The 19,267-nt window shown below is 31.9% G+C and overlaps 2 protein-coding genes across 2 annotated transcripts; one reads left to right on the top strand and one right to left on the bottom strand.

Moving 5' to 3' along the window:
- The first annotated feature begins 1,235 nt into the window (after positions 1-1,235).
- On the top strand, positions 1,236-2,600 carry LOC133698339 (uncharacterized protein At5g19025-like). Its single transcript, XM_062121227.1, has one exon. It carries the CDS (start codon positions 1,697-1,699, stop codon positions 2,402-2,404), a length of 708 nt encoding a protein of 235 aa, XP_061977211.1. The 5' UTR covers positions 1,236-1,696; the 3' UTR covers positions 2,405-2,600.
- A 13,482-nt stretch (positions 2,601-16,082) lies between these two features.
- On the bottom strand, positions 16,083-16,511 carry LOC133700051 (E3 ubiquitin-protein ligase MPSR1-like). The gene has a single exon (XM_062123615.1). The coding sequence runs from the start codon at positions 16,509-16,511 to the stop codon at positions 16,083-16,085; it is 429 nt and encodes a 142-aa protein (XP_061979599.1).
- Positions 16,512-19,267: the final 2,756 nt, after the last annotated feature.

Raw genomic sequence — 19,267 nt, forward strand, 5'->3', positions numbered from 1 at the left:
ATCTATTACCTTTAATACTCCTTCTCTGAATAAAAACTTTAAAGTAAAATTAGGCAACTTGGACTGACAAAAGAAAATTAGTCGAAATAATAAAAAAATAATCCATATCTAAACTTATTTATTTATTTATTTATTATTTTTTAAGTAGGAACATATATTATGCAATTTATAATTATGAAATAAAGACAAGTTTTATTAAAAGGAAATGATGTACGAAATGACATAATTATAGATTTTTTCAATTTTTTTACTGTAGTGGATATTATAGAGGTGGGAAATCTGTATTATTTTAGGAAATGATAAATCACCGGACAAAATAACATAATTATATAAAAAAAATTATTTTTTATTTTTTATTCTTGAAATATTTATTACTATACACTTGATTTATTTATATTAATTTTTTATTCTTGTCTTCATTCTTTTATAATTTTTTTGGTAATTGTTTTATTTTTTAATTATATTTATTTTTAGAAAATAAAGACTAAAAGAAAATGTTGTTTCACTGTAGCAATATTGTTTTATTTTTTTAATCATTAAAAATTAACATGAGATTTTAAACGTTTCTATTAATGAATATAATCTTTTTTTCATTTTATTATAGGTAAATATCAATTTTTTGATTCACAGTTATAATTTTTACTTAATGTAAAAAAACACGTTAGTAACACCTATATAAAAAAATTGTTCAATATAGAACAAGGCAAGTTGAATAGACATGTTAACACTATTTTTTATATTTATGAACACATACGATTCTTAACTTATTTAATTAATGCGTGTATATATTTTCAATTTATAATTAAAATTTTTTTATTTAAGAAACCTATATATTCATTTTAAAAAATATAGATTATCTGAGCCACGCCGAGTTAAATTCTATTTGTTAGATAGCAATGGTTAGCATATAACATAACAAATATGTTGAAAGTGCAAGTTTAGCTTGATTATAATTATCAAGAAAAAATAAAATGAACGGAAGTCGAGAGGAGAATGAAATCTGAAAGTAATTAAAATAATAATAATAATAATAATAATAATGAAGAAAGGAGGTCGGCCAAGCCCATAGGATACCCCACCAAATCATTCAAGCATCATTAGTCCGAGCCCACTTCATATCAGCCCTCGTATGTGACCACCGAGAATGATTCTCTTTCTCTCTTTAACTAACGTGTATGACCTTCTCTTTATTTATTTATTTATTTATTTATTTACTTCTAAACCAGAACATAAATAAACAAACAAACCATAAGCGGCTGTGATGGATTAAAAAAATCAAAACGAAAAGGGCTAGTTAATGACTCTTCTCTGCTTCTTCTTGGCTTGGCAACATCATAGCCGGCCAGCCCTGTTAAACCCATTTAATTCAATCCAAAAACACTCAGCTAAAGATTGATTCCTTTTCCTTTTCCTTTTGTGGAATCATTTCAGTCTTAATTGAGATTTACGGTCTTCTCTAATCATTTGTTGCTGGAGACACACACACACACATATAGGCACCGACGAGTTTGCTGCCTTTTGATCTTCAAGAGTAGGTGAATTTCTTGATCTTTTCGATTTTTTACGAGGTGGGTCGATCTGAATTTAGCTCTAGATTGGTGGGTTTCAATTGTTTTTGTGATCTGGACTGTTTAAGATTGCTGGGTTGGCGTCCTCTTTACTTTTCAAAAAACAAAATTATTGGGTTTGATTTGAGATGGTCTATTTTCATAGCTCAATCTCGGTCTGCAACTCATTTGACCAATCATCAACAGCTTCCATGGCAAATTCTGTGAATTCCAGTGAGTTTAATCCAAAATCAAGGCACAACAATAATCATGTGCACAAGAATAGGAAGACAGTGAATGGCTCCAATTGTAAAACTATACCTGTTTGTGATAGATCTCAGTCAGCTGTTATTGATGTTGTGATCTTGATAGCTGTCATTGGTGCTTGTGGATTCTTGTTATTTCCTTATATCCGGATTGTAACTCTTGGTTTTATTGAATTTGTTGCTGCTATTCATTATGTGGTCAAAGAGGAGGTTATGAGAAATCCAGTGATATACGGATCTATAGGGATTAGTTCTTTATGTGCTGCAATAGTTGCCTGGATAGTGATTTTGTGTGCTGCTAGGAAATGTGGGAATCCGAACTGCAAGGGCTTAAGGAAGGCAGCAGAATTTGATATCCAGTTGGAGACCGAGGAGTGTGTGAAGAATTCTAATGGTACCTTGGTGAAAGATGGACTGAAAAGGGGCCTTTTTGAATTGCCTCACGATCACCATCGAGAATTGGAGGCAGAATTGAAGAAGATGGCACCAACTAATGGAAGAGCTGTTCTTGTGTTTCGAGCAAGGTGTGGATGTTCTGTTGGAAGATTGGAGGTTCCGGGACCTAAGAAGACAAAGAAGATCAAGAAGTAGGATGTTACTTTTGTTGTTAATTCTATAGGGATGATACAACCAATAAAGGAGTGGAGTCAAAATGGAGAGAAGTGCCTTCTCCAATGGATCTTCTCAGAGCTACTGTGTACTTAAATAAGCTCATGGAAATAAGTTGTAAGGGATTATATATACATTTGGTTATATTGGAGAATATAAGAATCCTTTCTTTCATCAACTTGATATAATAATCCGTTTCTTTATTCCTGTATTTGGTTCTCCATTTTTGTTTTGAAATAGTCGTTGTTGCAGTATATCAAATCTCGTTGAAATATGGTGATTGTTCTAGGTTAACTTTAACCCATTTATTGTTGAACTTGATATTTCATAATTGGCGTGATCTTATTATAAACTAGCTGTTGTTGAATAGGTCTGATAAAAGTAAATTGCAAAGTTGTGTTCTATCATTTTCCCTTTGCATGAGTGATGGTTCTGCAATTATGTGCTTTGGAATCTATGAATGATTATGTAATGGCAAATCATAAAACTTTGGGCAATGATTGCATAACATGGAGCTTTCTAAATGTCAAGAGTCATCGAAGACATGAAACTTCTGTTCTGCACACTGAAGTATAGATTTTGCATGACATCAAGCAATAGTTATTTCACTGTACCATACAAACTTCAAAATTCTAAATAAGTTATTGCAAATAGTTCTGCATATATATTAGCCATTCAACTCTACCATACAGATTTCAAGATTCTAAATAAGTTCGTGCAAATAGTGCTCTATCTATATAATAGATAAGTAAATTTTGGAACTTGAAAAGGGAGGGGGTGGGGGTGGGTTACAGAAGCAAGGCTCTGTTCAATAAGTAGATGGTCTATAGCTCCTTTTTCTTTATTTGGTGTTCGATGTGATTTTCAGACTTGGCATGGCAATAGGAAATAAAGAACTAACAAATTTCTCATAGAAAGGTTTGTTCAGTTGGCTTGTGAAAGCAATTTTGTGTGCCTGAATTAATTGTAGGCCCTTGTTGGCAACAAGGAGTTGGCTCTTCTGCAATGTTATGGGGGTATGGTGCTTACCTACCCGACAGGAAAGGTTCTTTATCTAGTCTGTGAATATAATTCCTTTTTTGGGTCGGCAACAGAAAGGGTTTTTATTGAGCTGAAAGGACTTTTTCTCAGATCTATATTTTATCACTGTTATTATTTCGATGACACCTTTTTCTCTTAAGCTGGACGAAAGTTTTAAATTGCCTCTCATCTCTTCCATGTGAGCCACTTGCAGTTGAAGAGCACACTCTTAGAGTTTGATTTATTGGTTCACGTTGTTTTTTCTTTGCAAAAGAGATACAAACTTGTCTAAATACAATGATTCTCTGTTGCAACTTGCAAGTATCCTATAGCATCACCAAAGAGGAAATTTAGGTGCACTTGAATTTTGATGGTATTTGTTTTAACTTAAGAAGAAACTAGCAAAAACTTTTATTGATGCGAACCATGGTCACAATACTCATATGCAAGAAAGACAAATCTAAAAAAGTCAAAGAATCAGGTTTGATATAAGTATGATATAAAGATTACTTGAACCAAAATATCAACACAATTGGAATGAATCTCCACCCAAGTCATATCAATTCGCGAACAAAAAGTATAAAGAAGACACTTCAAGGTCAATTTTACCTTGATAAGTCAAATCTATTTTTTGTTCCAGTAAAGAGAAAAGCATAAGTTTATTCAAAACATCATGGTTTCAAAAGCTAAAAACCTAAAACAAGCAAAATAATCTTATTTATACTAGGTAGAAACGTTCTAAACTAGATGGAAAAATAATAAAAGAGTTACAAATAGAATATGAAAAAGAATCGTAAATCAACTAGAAAACTAATATATATCTTTATTGCAATGCCTTGCTGAAATCAGATTGACTTAAAATCTTAAAATAATATAAAACAGAATCTCTAGAAATGTCTAGTAAAATTTCAATTCGATCTAATGGTTGAACAAGAAATTATGCTTGTTAGGATAGAACTGTACAATAGAAAAAACCAGCCAAAAATCCTTCTAAGAAAAGGATTTTGGAACATTAAAAGAATCATTACCACACTTAAAAATTATATAGTTGCCCATTAAAGATCCTTGTAGAACTAGAAAACTCTTAAAAATAAGCTATTAAATATCCTTGCATTATGAGAAAATAATCCTCTAGTCCATAAGTCAAAAGACAACAAATAACAAAATATGTATTGTATTTGCTAACCTGTATCGTGATACCTTTTAGAACTCTGATAGACCTAAAATTTTAACCTAATGTAGAATAAGTTTTTCTGTAAAATCTTGGTAAACTTTCAACCTAGTCCAATGGTAGGATTGAGAGTTATGCTCGATAGCGTAAAACTAGATAGTAAGCACAATTACACTAGAATCTGAATTTCTTATTAAACCCTTTCTTGGATCGTATCATTTCCTCTCTCTTTAAGATGATTCATCCTTGAATTACTAATAGGTATAATGAATGTTTCATAAGCCTCTAGTTTAAGTCTTTGGAGCTCTTTTCTTCCCAACACTGTTAGGGCATTTGTTAACCCAAAAGACATCAATAGAAACTCGTAATGTCTATAATAGGTCTTGAAAGTAGTTTTCTATATATCCCGATCCTTAATCCTTAATTGGTGATACCCAAACCTCAAATCTATCTTAAAAAAGACTCTGACATCCTTTAATTGATCAAACAAATCGTTTATCCATAGAAATAGGTACCTATTCTTCATGGTTACCATGTTCAATTGATGGTAGTCAATGTACAACCAAAGGGTACTATCTTTCTTCTTTATAAAGTGTACTGGAACTTCCCAAGAGGAATTGCTAGGTCGAATGAATCTTTTATTCAACAGTTCTTGTAGTTGAACCTTCAGTTCAACCAATTCCACAAGTGTCATCCTATATTGAGATTGTGTTATAAAACTAGTTTCTAGGAAATTGTTAATTAAGACTTCAATTTCTTTGACAGGAGGCAATCCAAGTAATTCCTTTAGAAACACCTCCGGGTATTCCCTTACAATAGGAATATTGGCTAGTTCCACACTCTTTTTTTTTGTTTCCTTGACATGGGCTAAGAATACGTGACGTCCCTTCCTAATCAATTTCCCAGCCGTCATGATGAAAATTAAACAACTTGGAACTACTTTTCTCTCTCCCTTTAATACTACCATTTTTCCACCTATACCTTGAATTGTCACTATTTTGGTGAAACGATCCACTTTTGCTCTATATTTACTCAATTTATTTATACCCAAAATCACATCATAGTCATATAACTCCAAAAGCATTAAATCTACCCTCAATTCTAACCTTTCAATATATAGTTTTACTACTATAAACATTATCAATATATATATGTACTCCCCTAAAGGTGTACCATCCATTATCCCCATATTTAATTCGCTTGGCAATACATGCAATTTATCTACGATTCAATATGCTATAAAATAATGACTAGCTCCAGGATCAATTGAAGCATAAACTTGTATTGATTCTAACTGTAATGTGCATGCCACTATGTCAGGTGCAACTTCCACATCCTCTTGGAACATATGGTATACTCTACCACAAGTCCTCTCCTTTAGGAATCTAGGTTGACCTTGATTAGCACTCATCCCAGACTAGGTAGGTCTTACAGGTCGACCAATAGTAACCGACTGTTGCTGACTCTGTGCAGCTTCTTACGAGGACAATCTCTCTTCTTATAGCCTGCATCCTCACAGTAAAAACATTCTCTCCCTAAATATTGGTAGTCCCTCCAACGGTGCCCCTTACCTCTACAAATAAAACACCTACCTAGTATCGCCGAACAATATTCGGTGTGTCTCAAGTTACATCTCCCACATAATGGATACACTTGTCCCCTCTACTCAAAAGACCCCTTTATAGCATTGGCTCCCTGTTGAGCCAAACCTTCTGAGGATCCCCTATTAGTAATCTGTCTGGAACCCCTAGATTCTCCACCTACAATAAAAGTCCCCCTCCTCTGAAATTGTCCTGAAGACTGCCCGTTTTTCCCACTCTTTAAAAGAGGAGACCTATTAGTAGAATATACAAAATCTCTCATTTTGACCTTAGTCATCTGGCCTTGTTCACTCACCGGTTTTAGTATGTCCTGAATTACCTTCTTCATCCTATGAGCTATTTGTTCTAATTCACGGATGGACTGAAATAGCATCAATATCAACATTATCTTCAACTCCTGTCGAAACCCATCTCAAAACCTCTCTACCCGATGGTGCTCTGTAGGGAGATAAACAGAAGCAAAGATAGACAAATCTTGAAACCTCCTCTTATACTTAAGCATAATTATATCTCTTTGTTGTAAGTTTAGGAACTCCTGATCATTTTCTTTCCTATACTGCCATAAGTAGTATCTTTCCTCAAACTCCTCCCTGAAGTCTATCCACATAAGTGCCTCCCCAGATCTCCTCTCTCACACAGTTTCCCATCAGAAATGGGCACTCTCAGCTAACAACTGGGCAACACAATCAACTCAAGACTCATTTGGCATTGGTATTTGAGTCATCACCCTTTCTACCTTTTTTAACCAATGCCTCGCTACCTCAACAGCCTCTTTTCCTAAGAAGGTCACACAACCTATCTCTCTCATCCCTTTAACACAATGCACTAAAGGGACTACCCTTTCCAGTCTAGGAGATGAGCCTAACGCTTCAACCATTTTTGTTGCAACAGCTTTTGCTATCTGTTCTAGAAAAGCAAGATCAAAGTATGGATTAGGCGCAACTGTTGGTGCCCTAGATGGAAGTCCATCCGGTCATCTTTATCTCTTAGACACTCCATGTAATGATAATTCTGCTCATTAGGAACTAGAATCTTTCTGATTGCCTGCAAATTCACCCCTCTCAAAGTGAGCTGATGCCACTGGTACATAAGTGGCATTATCTGTCATCAACGGATCCCAATCTGGATCACTCCTAGACTATATGTTATCATATCCTCCCCGCACAAGGGGTAAGTTAGTATGTGTCCCTTGTTTAGTCCGGACCATCCTGAAATACACTTTAAAATTTCATTAGTATTCCAATCCCTGGAACAGTAACCAGTAGCTCTGATAACAAATGTAACAGTTCCAAATTTCTAGGACAACACATAATAGGTAACTAGAAATTTCAGGAATGTTTTTTTAAATCCATTGAAATTTAAGTCTCCCCTAGGAGGTCCTAAATTATCGACAATACTAGATTTACACTTCCTATGTTATTTCAGAACCCGATCCAATCATCTTGGATCTTAACCAAACTAATTATCATCAACACAACACATCTTATTCAATATCATTACAAAATTCAAATTCATAAAAAAAAAACAATGCATAATTCAATTGCTACATATTATCATTACATAAACTATATCATGCCTAATAATATCATATAATGAAATTCAAATGAAGGATCCAATTTCAATTATAAACATGCATGGTTAAAATAGATACTTAGAATTACATCATTAGATTAAAGTCATACGTCTGAATTTATAGGTCAATATTACATTTTAAGTTTAGGAGATAAGTGTCTTGAATTACAACATAATTACATAACAAAAGATAGTTAAACTAAGATCACTCCTGACATGACCCCGATGGACCTGAAAATAACAAATAACATTTACATATAAATATAAAAAGGTAATAACAACAACAATAACAACGATAAGTAATAATTTTCATGGCATTTCTTTTAACACATAAAATTTAGACACAGATTGTTTTTTACAATAAGTATTTTTCATTTAATATCCTAATCAATTGCTAAGAATAGTTTCATCTTGAAAATCACAACATGACTAAAATGATTTTGAACGTCATCTTTTTATGGGTCAATCCTCATTTGATACCAAGATATTCTTCTCTTGATATCATTAGCTTATCTCGTTCTTTTGAAATAACTATTTAACACTTTTCCTCCTGTTCGTCGGAAGTTAATTGTTGATAATAAAGAATCTTATTAGTATCATTAGTTTTCCATTACCAGGTTAGACTAATCAATTATATTCAAGTGTCGATATCAATACAATTGATTGATATAATTAACTATTTCTAACCTATAATAGTTAATTAATTCTTATACATATCTGGTTTACCATCTAAGTTATCAATGTCAAGAATCCTTGACATCATTAGCCTCTTTATCCAGAGTAGTTAATTACACCATGATTATGATTATTAATAAAGATAGTTGTACTAATGTTACTAGCACAACTTTGGTTAGAAAGTTGAACTTGATTACTACTAAGCATGTTACACTGTATAAACTTTAATGGTTGAATGAATGTAAAGAAGTTAAGGTGACTAAACAGGTTTTAATCTTATTTTTGGTAAGAAGGTATAAGGATGAGGTTTTAAGTTATTTCTTTGCATGTTGCACACCTAATATTAGGCAGACTTTGTCAATTTGATAGGAAAACCAAGCATGGTGATTTTAAAAATAAGTATACAATGGAAAAGGATAGGAAAACATACACCATTACATCATTATCACTTAAACAAGTGTATATAGATCAGTTAAATCTAAAAAAAGCAAAAAAAGCTGAACAAACCTCATTACAAAATAATGGTGAGTATTTGAGGCTAAGTAAAAATAAAGTGAGTCATGAGTGGGAAACACCTAAGGATAAAGTTTTGGCCATTAAAGATAAATTTCAAGTATTTAGCCAAAAACAAAAGAGGAAAGTTAAGTGTGGAGAGAAGAAAGAAAGAGTGAGAAAACAAAAGTGTGTAGAAAAAATTAGGGAAACACGTTAATTTTTATACAAAACAAAGTGATCTTACACTTGTTTATTTTTCTGATATGTCTATGATTTTACTCTTGTATGAGGAGGCATACTTTAACACTAACAAACTTGATTCCTATGTTCCTAATGTTTGTATTTCTTTGTTACAAGAATTTGGAGATGTATTTACCAATGAAATTCCAAGTGGAGTGCCACTTGTGAGACGAATAAAACATTAGATTGACCTAGTACCAGGTTTGAATATTCCTAATAGACCAGCCTATAAAAGTAATCTTGAGGGGAAAAAAAGCATCAAAGATAAGTGGAGGAGTTAATTTCAAAAGGGTACATTCGAGAAGGCATGAATCTATATGTTGTTACCGTACTTTTAGTACCTAAGAAAGATGGTACTTAGAGAATATGTGTTGATTGTAGATTAATTAATAATATAACGGTAAAGTATAGACATCTTATCCTAAATTAAATGATAAGCTTGATGAATTACATGAATCTTATTTGTTTTCCAAAATTGATCTTAAAAGTGGATATCATCAAATTAGAATGAACGAATGTGACAAATAGAAAATTGTTGTTAAAATAAAATATGGTTTGTATGAGTGGTTACTCATGCCTTTTAAACTTACTAACATGCCTAGTACTTTTATAAGATGGATAAATCATATATTACATGCATTCATTGGTAGGTTCGTAGTTGCTTATTTTGATGATATATTAATTTACAGTAAAGGATTGGATGAGCATATAGATCATTTAAGACAGGTACTTGATGTGCTTAGAAAGGAAAGTTCGTATATTAATATAATGAAGTGTGACTTTTACTTTGAAAAGATTATTTTTCTTCAATATATTGTTAGTACAAAAGGTATTGAGATGGATGAAGCTAACGTTAAAGTTATGAAATAGTGGCCTATACCTAAGACGGTAAGTGAGGTAAGAAGTTTTCATGGAGTAACTAGTTTATATAGAAGATTTGTAAAAGATTTTAGTACAATAACTACTCCATCCATTGAAATTATAAAGAAGACAACGAGTTTTAAATGGGGAATTGATAGTGAAAACCATGTCAAACCCAAGAAAAATTTCCTTTAGGGTTTAATTGGTGAAAATTAAGTTTGAGGGTCTAATTTGGACTTAATTAAAAAGATTGGAATTTTAGGAGACCAAATTTAATTTTTACAAAGTCAATTGGTTCAAATCAAGTGTAAAATCGCAAAAAAAATTAGAGTTTTTGGGTCAATTAAGGGCTAAATTGAAGAAATTCGCAGCTAATGATCATTTTACAAAAGGCGTCAAACTATGAGAACTACATTGATTGAAATTAAGGGTGAAATTGAAAAAAATTAAACATTTAATAGTCAATTGAGGGTCAAATTGCATAAATCCAAGACCAATGACTAATGTGAAAAAGGACTTGAAATTCAGGACTAACATTGAAATTCGGCAGGGGTAAAATTGCATAAAATTGGAAGTTTAGGGTCAATGAGGGGTGTAATTGAAATAAATTAAAAGATGGAAGAGCAAAATGAACTTTGGCCAAAACCCTAATTTAAAACCCTAAAAGTCTAAAACATCATCATTTTGAACAGTAAAATAAAAGGACCAGACAACACGCCGTCTAGTGACTGATCATCTTCTTCTTAATTTAAGTAAGAAAAAGTTGCTTCGGTGGCTTTCTTTTCAAGGCATTTAATGCTTCATCTCTCCATCAAATTTGACAAAACTTGCATCCAAACGATAGTCTGACATCTTACAACACCTTAGTATGGTCCTTTCTGTACGATTGATACCATAACGGTTGTGGTATCGCCCCAAAATGGTTAACCCAGCCAGCCTTCAACTGACAAATTTGACAGTTTATAATTGCCACTTTGAGCCAACTGTTATGATTCATTGGAGCTGAATCAAAGGCCAAGATTTGGCACCATTAAAGATAAAATATCCATCTTCCATCTTCTATAAATAGGGGTGGAATTAATGGCCCAAAAGAGGAGAAATAAGAAGCCAAAATTGAGAAAATATCATTTGTGCTCACTTTTTCTTCCCCCTCCCCCTCTCAGCCACCACTTTGGTCACTTTCTCCATTGCGCCTTAGTCGTCGTTGCCGCCACCAACCACTCGTCGGTCTTCCCTACAACACTAAGAATGTCGCCAACCTTTCTTCTCCCCCAGCCAGGCAAGCCACCCACTTCCTTTTATCCCTCAAAACCTCCCCCCCCCCCCGACCACTGCATGTAGAAGGCAAACTAATTAACATGGTTGCTAGGTTGGGTCCAGTAACCATATGGACTGTAGGTTGAACTTATTTCGGCCTAGCCCATATGGCTAGGACAGGTCCAGCCCACCTTAAAAAAAGAGAAGAATGGTTTGTTGGACCGCCTATCAACCTATCCCAACTAGGTGAGGCTGGACCTATTTGAGCCCAACCCAATGGCTAGGTCTGGTTCAGCCCAATTTATATTTAATAATATAATATTAGAAAAAAAGCAAAAAAATCCAAAACATTTCCAAGGGTCATTTCAAAATATTTTTTATTTTCTCACGTGTTTTTCAAATAATTATGCATAATATCATGTTGTATATTTACAATGTAGGATATAAATTCGATATAAAAATATCTGGTTTTCTCCGGAACTTTCCTTAAAAAAATTTAAATTAATTTCTTTTTTAAAAAAAATCAAAAACAAAAAACGTTATGTTTTCATATATATGGTCAAATCTTAAAAGTTTTCCAAGCATATTTTTATAATAAAACAAAAAAAAATTGCATTTTTCTTATGTTTTTTTTTATGGATATTGTAACTAGTTTATGATTATCCGTTAAGGTTTAACCAAAATATCTAAAATCATTCACCAATTATTTTGTTCACTTTGTATTTAAAGTGTTAGAGTTTAACTATAGACTTTAATATTCGGGGGTGTAAAACTACATAATAGAGTATACCCTCAGGTATTAAAGATACAAAATACAAAATAAATACGATGCTAAAATTTAGACCTTAGAATGATTATGATTTAACCTGATAAGGTAAAAACTTCCTCACAAAAGTAGATCTACCTTGAACCTTAGATGAGACCAACAAATAAAAACTTAACCTAGAAAAACAATCAAAGAACAATGCAACTTATCTTAGGTAAGGTGCACTGTGGTTGATACGCCTTTCTCTTACACAACCAGTCCCTTATCCGAATTCTCGCAGACCATAGGTTTCCTAGTAATCTTAATACTAGATGGCAACTCTTGAATCTTATAATCATAATTTTATGATTATACTCAAAATCCCTTCTTTTTTCCAACACACCTCTCAGGAGGCATTAACGCGTTGTTTGACATCGCCCCGCGACAATTATGATGAGAAAAATCCTCTTTCTCCCCTTTAAAATTGGGAATATATAGCTTACCTTATCAAAAATCTAAAGTTACATACCTGGTAAGGTGGTAGTTCTATTGCATAGCATATCTTGTCACGGATAGCTTACCCATGCCTATAGCTCACCTTGAAAGGTGGCAATTCTAGCTGAAGTGTAGATAAACTTTTAGCTTGTATTGCTCAATGTAGCAACCCAAAAAAATGAGAGATGGGTTATAAGAGAGAAAAGATGGTGGGTTAGGGCAAGATCGAGCCTTTTAAGGCTTTGTTGGGCCTCAGCCCAACAAAGCTTTGATTGGCTTGGTTGGGTCTCAACCGAACCAATCTTTATGGGGCCCAACCAATCTTTATGGGCTTAGTCAAGCTTCAACCCATCTGAGTTGGAAAAAAAAGGAAGCTTTTTTGTATTTATATTATCATTTTCCCTCCATGTAAATTTTAACAACTACATTGTTAAAAAATTACTTTACCAAAAATTCAAATGTAAAGGAGTGTTTTGCATCCTAGTGTGAGAATGTGAACTTATAATTAGCATGTGAATACTGGTGACATGCTTATTACAAGGAATTATTGATATTATGGCACTGAAACCCGATAGTTATAGGAGTAAAAGTTTATGGTTATGTCAAGATTCTTGGTATACCATTTTTACATGGTTGTGTTGGTGAATCTTGGTCCACCATGATAACAACAGTTATGTCAGGAATATTGATTCACTATTCCACTATTCCATATGGTTATGCTTGAACCATTCCACTATGATAATGGTTATTGCTAGTTATTCATCATCGTTAGAAGATTTGAAAAATGAAAATGATGCTCTTAAAAAACAAGTTGAAGACTTGACTTCAACTTTAGCCAAGTTTACTCAAAGTAGAGATAACTTGGATGTTTTGTTAGGAGGACAATAAAAGTGGTTTAGGTTTTAATTATGTAGAAAAACAAAAATCAAATGAGCATGTTAATCAATCTACTATGTATAGTTGTTTTTCTACATGTGATTTTTGCAATATGAAAGACCATTTATTGCATAAATGTAGATTAAAGAAAAATGGAATTCTTAAAAATTATTGTGGGTACTGAAAGGTAAAATGCCAAACAAACAAGGACCAATGTTAAAAGGGTACCTAAAAAGGCTTCTCGCTGGAATTCCACAAATAGAGGAACAAGGAAAGTGTTCCAGCAAATAAGGAACACAAGTCATAGACAAGCAAGGCCTCAATTCAAACATCTAAAATTGAGAGACAACTTACAAAAAAGGAACCAATGGCAAAGGCAAGAAAGGCCTTACTTCCAAAAACAACAAGTTGGAAGAAACTTGAATATGAAGAATGATAGTAAAAGAAATGTTAATCCCGCATTCATCAACAAACATGTGAAGAGGATATTACCACAACAACATTCAAGGCCTCAACCCTAAAGGTATCAAATAAAAGGAAACTGGTAGTGGAGACACATTGGAAGGATAAATCTTGTATTCTGGACATGCTTCATGGGATCAGATAAGCCATCAGTGGTCCAAATTCATATTGGCAACTTTTATCGTGATACATTTGCTTCTTCCACATAAGTATGATTTTTCATAGCTTGTTTCATATTGAAAAGACTTTTATCATGTAGTGCATAAGACATTTCCATAAGAAATAGTTATGTATACCACTAATCAAGGCTTCTATAACCATTGGTTCTAGCAAGTTTTCCACCTTTAACATCTCTTCATTAAATCTTCTCAAGTAGACTCTTGTGCTTTCTTCCTCAAGCTGAGTGATGGTGAAGAGTTTGGTTAAACTTTTTTTTACAAGGTACTCATGCTGAAATGAGTGATCAATTTACTACACAGGTTTTAAAAACTAGATATGGAACAGAGCTTTAAATTGTGATACCAGGCTCGTGTAAATATTTAAAAAGTGATAGGGAGTATTTTACACATGGAATTGATATCTTAAATCACCAATTCCAAGCTGCTCCTTACATTCTAGAGATGTTTCATAGGGTTAGACAAGTCATCATAATAGTTTAAGTTCATCTTGGAAACTATGAAGTCTCTAAAAAGATGAGAATTCAAAACACTGCCACATAGTGATGAATCTATTATCTGACTTGAGTCTTTTCTCTTTTTTCAATATGTAGCCTTTTAGGTTATGGGGTGTTGGAATGATATTTTGTAGGAGAACGAGGTTGATGGTGAAGGCTATGGCCTTGGGCCTTGCCTTTTGACTGATGGAGATCATATCTCAAGGATCCTTTATAAGAAGGCTCTTCGTGGTAACGTGATCTACTTATTACAGGATAAATAATATGTTGTCTATTATCTTTTACCTTAATTTAAGTAGTCATTTATAGGAATTAGGGTTGTCATTGCATTTGAGGTGAAATTGGTACAACAAAAGGAGGTGCAGGTGGTTGTATAGCAGTCTGTATACTCTATGAATAAGCAAGGAGAGATATGAGTTGTTGCTGAGTAGCTAGCACAACCTTAGTGACTTCTCTCATCTATAGGGCTAGTTGTTGAAGGTCCATTAGAGTTGATAAGGATGGTAGGAGGTCAATAACTCGTCCTCATGGTGTTTTAGTGTTATCCACCATGAAAAATACAAGGTTTATATTCATTTTCTATGGATGGCGCCACTGATAAGGCTTGAAAAACTTCACTGGATCTGGGTTTTCTTAGCGAAAAACAATAGGCTAGATGGTGAGTGTTGCTTGCAGAAGAACCCTTTAATACTAAAGTTAATTTAGGGTTGTTTAGGTGGTTTCGGCCTATTTGTTTTGGCGTTTCAAAAGCGTTTTTGAAAAAAAAAATTTATTTATTTTTTTCTTTACTTCAAATTAAATTTTTTTGGTGTTTTTAAATCAATTTGATGCGCCGATGTTAAAAATAATTTTTTAAAAAATAAAAAAATATTATTTTAATATATTTCCGAGTAAAAAACACTTTAAAAAAAACTAGAATCGCACTCTCAAACACACTCGAATGTAAGACGAGTGGACAAAGAGAAATACACAATTTTCTTTTATGTTGAGATGAAAAAAAAATCCTTTTTCTCTCTCACAAACTTAGGAATATATAGCTCACTTTAAAAAAAAAATCTTAAACAACTTATATGGCAAGATGACAATTATATTATATAGCTTATCTTATCACATGATAGCTTGTCCATGTCATCTATAACTCACCTTGAAAGATAAAAATTCTAGTTAAATGATAGATGAAGTTGTAGCTTGCACGGCTCGGCATGATAGCCTAAAAAAGTAAATAATAAATAATAAAAATAAAAAGAGTTTTAATTAAACTTCAATACAGTCGAACTAAAAAAAAATTTAATCAAAATGTAACAAGAACATTATACAAAAATTCATAAATAAATAAAAAAGCATACATCATGTTTACCCTTTTCATTAATTAATTGAGGACAACATAAAATAAGAAATGAAAAAGAAAAAAGAAAAAAAAAACCTTATCAATTCCTATTAATTTTTAGTAAAAGCAAGCATTGCCTTACAATGTTCCAGACAAGTCTTTAACAAAACCCATAATTAAAAAATCAAAACTAAGATTCAGATCCACTAGCCCCGACCTCTGCTCCTTCCACAGGCATCATCGTAAACCGACAAACAGGGCAAGACCCATGAATCCTCAACCACTGTTCAATACAACCCGGATGAAACCCATGTTTACAAGGCATCTCTCTAAGTTCAGAACCGATTCCAATCTCATTTAAACAAATTGCACAATCATTCCCACCTTCTTGTACTGTTATTCTTGGCATGGCATCAATTGCGTCCCTCGATGCTGGCAACCGCCTCGCAGTAGTATTGTTATTACCATCTTGGTTTGTGCTTCGAATGGCTGCTCTTACTGCAAAAACATCATTGATGGCATGTTGGAATATTTGTCTTATGTTTCCAGGCAAAATATGGGGTTGTTGATGCGAATTTGAATCTGAATCTTGCATCATGTTTGTGTCACCACTAGACATCGTTTCCATAGATTGATGTCAGAAAATATTTGTGTTGATTTGTTAAGATCAAGAAAAGATTTGAATCTTAACCATTTGTGAAGAAAAAGAAAGAACAGGTTGGCGTATTGGTGTTTTTATAGGAGGTGATGATGATTGGAGGCGGCAATATGCCGGTTACGGAAGAGCATGGCAGAGCATTAGCTAAAACAGAATTGCTAGGGTTCCCTCTTGCTCGTAGTATAGACTGCTAGAATTTCTAGGGCTTAAATCTTAATTTTGCAATTGGTCCCTCTACTCAATTGTTTGTTAGTTTGATCCCTAAATTTTGTTTTATTCAATTCTTGGGCTTTATATTTTATAAGTATTTGGCCTTTCTATTGAATATTAAAATGATGATATATTGGATAAAATATTTTAAAAAAAAAAATTAAGACGGCGATACATTGGCTCGACCTGAGCCAACTATGGTTAACCCTTAATCTAAGACATGAGACAATGTTAATCCTATGAAACCTCAATCAAAACCAAATAGGGAGTCTAATTTAATCAATTAAATATTGAAGGTTGAAAATTAAAAAAAAAATGATCTAAAAAAGCTTTATTTAAGCAAACCAAAAAATAATGAAGTGAGCAAGATATACTTACATTTAAGCAATTGATTTAATTTAATTCAAAATAAAAAAAATAAAAATAAAAATTAAATTTAACAAATACCGACAAATGTTATTTTAAGATTGGTGAAAAAACCTTTAAAAAGCAAATAAAAAATAATAATGAAACCCAGTCCCCAATTAAATTTAATGTTGAAGGATGAAATTGAAAAAGTATAAGATTATAAGAAAAAAATAAACTTTAACAAATCTCCTAAACTTGGGTTAATCTTTAAAATTTACAACCCATTAAATCGTAGACTCAAACTCAATCAAGAAGTCTAATTCAATATTGAAGGTTGAAAACAGAAAAAAAAATCAATTTAAAAGTTTTGCCAAAGTAAGCAAACAGCAATAAAAAATAGAGGATGAAATTATAAAAAAAATCAATTTTAAAATTATCTCAAATAAAATAAATAGTAATAAAAAAAATAAAGAAAAAATCTCACAAACTTAAAAATTAAAGGAAAATAAATTTGAAAATAAATTGTAATTCTATAAGATAATTCAAATAAAAAATATCAATTGAAAGGACAGAGACCAAATCCAAAAAAAAAAACAAATTGAAGGGTTGTGAAATTTTGAAAGGTCAAGCATGAGAATCAATAAGGAGAGAAAAAATATATATAAGAAAAGCAAACTAACGCCAAACTAGAGAAAATTACATCACTCGTGCCTCCTAAGAGGTAGGCCCTGTAATGATGAATTGAAAAACACCAAAAAATATTGTTTTTAACTATCATAAGTCGTCGTAAGCTCTACTTAAACATGATGCAGCGACTTTACTCACTAGAATGTTCAATGTATGTGCCATTAGCTTTTATTTTTTTAAATTTATTAAAAATATTAAAGTGTCCTAGTATCACATGGTAATAACAAAAAAAAAACCAAAAATAAAGTAATAATAAGCCCTTGAAGACAAGGTAATGAAATTTTAATTTTAAGAGCAATACAATCATTTTACTGTATTATGAAAAGTAAAATATCAAAAATTTCTCAAGGTCCAATTTAAATATTTTTTAAGGGCAATTAGTGCAAAAATATAAAAAGATCGAGTTATCTTCAATCAATTCTAAAATAATTAATGGATCCCTTGAAAATATCTAAATATCCTTAATAGACAATTTAGTTATTTTAGAAGGGAAAAATAATAATTTCATTATTTTAATTCCTAGTGAATCAAGACATTTCTAAATTACTTTTCCCATAAGCTTTAGGTTTTTGTTAATTCTATTTTTATTCTAGATAGTGTACATGCAAAATTATGGATACATATCTCGTGAAAAAAGAATATTATTTTATATAATATTGCATGGAAAAAATATTTCTTAAAAAATAATTAAATATATTACAACTAAAAATCATGATGAAAAACCAAAATTATTACATATTTGGTATGTAAACGTTTTAATCTTTTCAATTGAAGTGTTCTAATTTTTTTTTTAGTTTGTAAATTTTCAAACCATTCCAATTAAGTGTTTTTGTTAGATTTTATCAAATATATGTTTATGTGGTTGTTGAACATTTTACTTTATTTTTAATCAAATGGATGTACTTTATTTTGTTTTTTATTTGAGAGTATTTGATTTTATAGAAATTGATTCTACTTGCTTTCAAAAATATATCAATTAGGTGTTAGTGATTTTAACCCATTTTGACCCCTAATTTTTTCATTTGTTTGCAAGGATATAGATTTTCAAAAATATTTTATCAATGAAATTCAACCATTTTCCATCTTTTTCATAATTTTCAGTACTTTTGTTATGTGTAATAAAATAGGAAAATAATAAAAAGGAAAAAAAAAATTAGGGGTGGAATAAGAGGTAAAAAAAAAAAGAAGAAGCGGGACCAAGATGAATGGGGGCTAAATAATATAAGGAGAAATTTGATTGCATAAGAAAAAATAAATAAAGATTATTTTTATTAAAGTATAGATCCATATAAAATGAAAAGAGGATGGTCAAATTGAGAATTTTAATGAAAATATATCAATGTATTCAAGAAAAAAATAATAAAAAATAAGATCTGGCATATGTAAGAATGGAACCAAATTCAAGATTTGTCATTAAAAAGAAAAAATAAAAAATTGTCAATTAATTGTTAGATTTTTATTTTCTAAGGGTT

The sequence above is a fragment of the Populus nigra genome, chromosome 7 (genome assembly GCF_951802175.1).
Source record: "Populus nigra chromosome 7, ddPopNigr1.1, whole genome shotgun sequence".
NCBI classification, from domain to species: domain Eukaryota; kingdom Viridiplantae; phylum Streptophyta; class Magnoliopsida; order Malpighiales; family Salicaceae; genus Populus; species Populus nigra.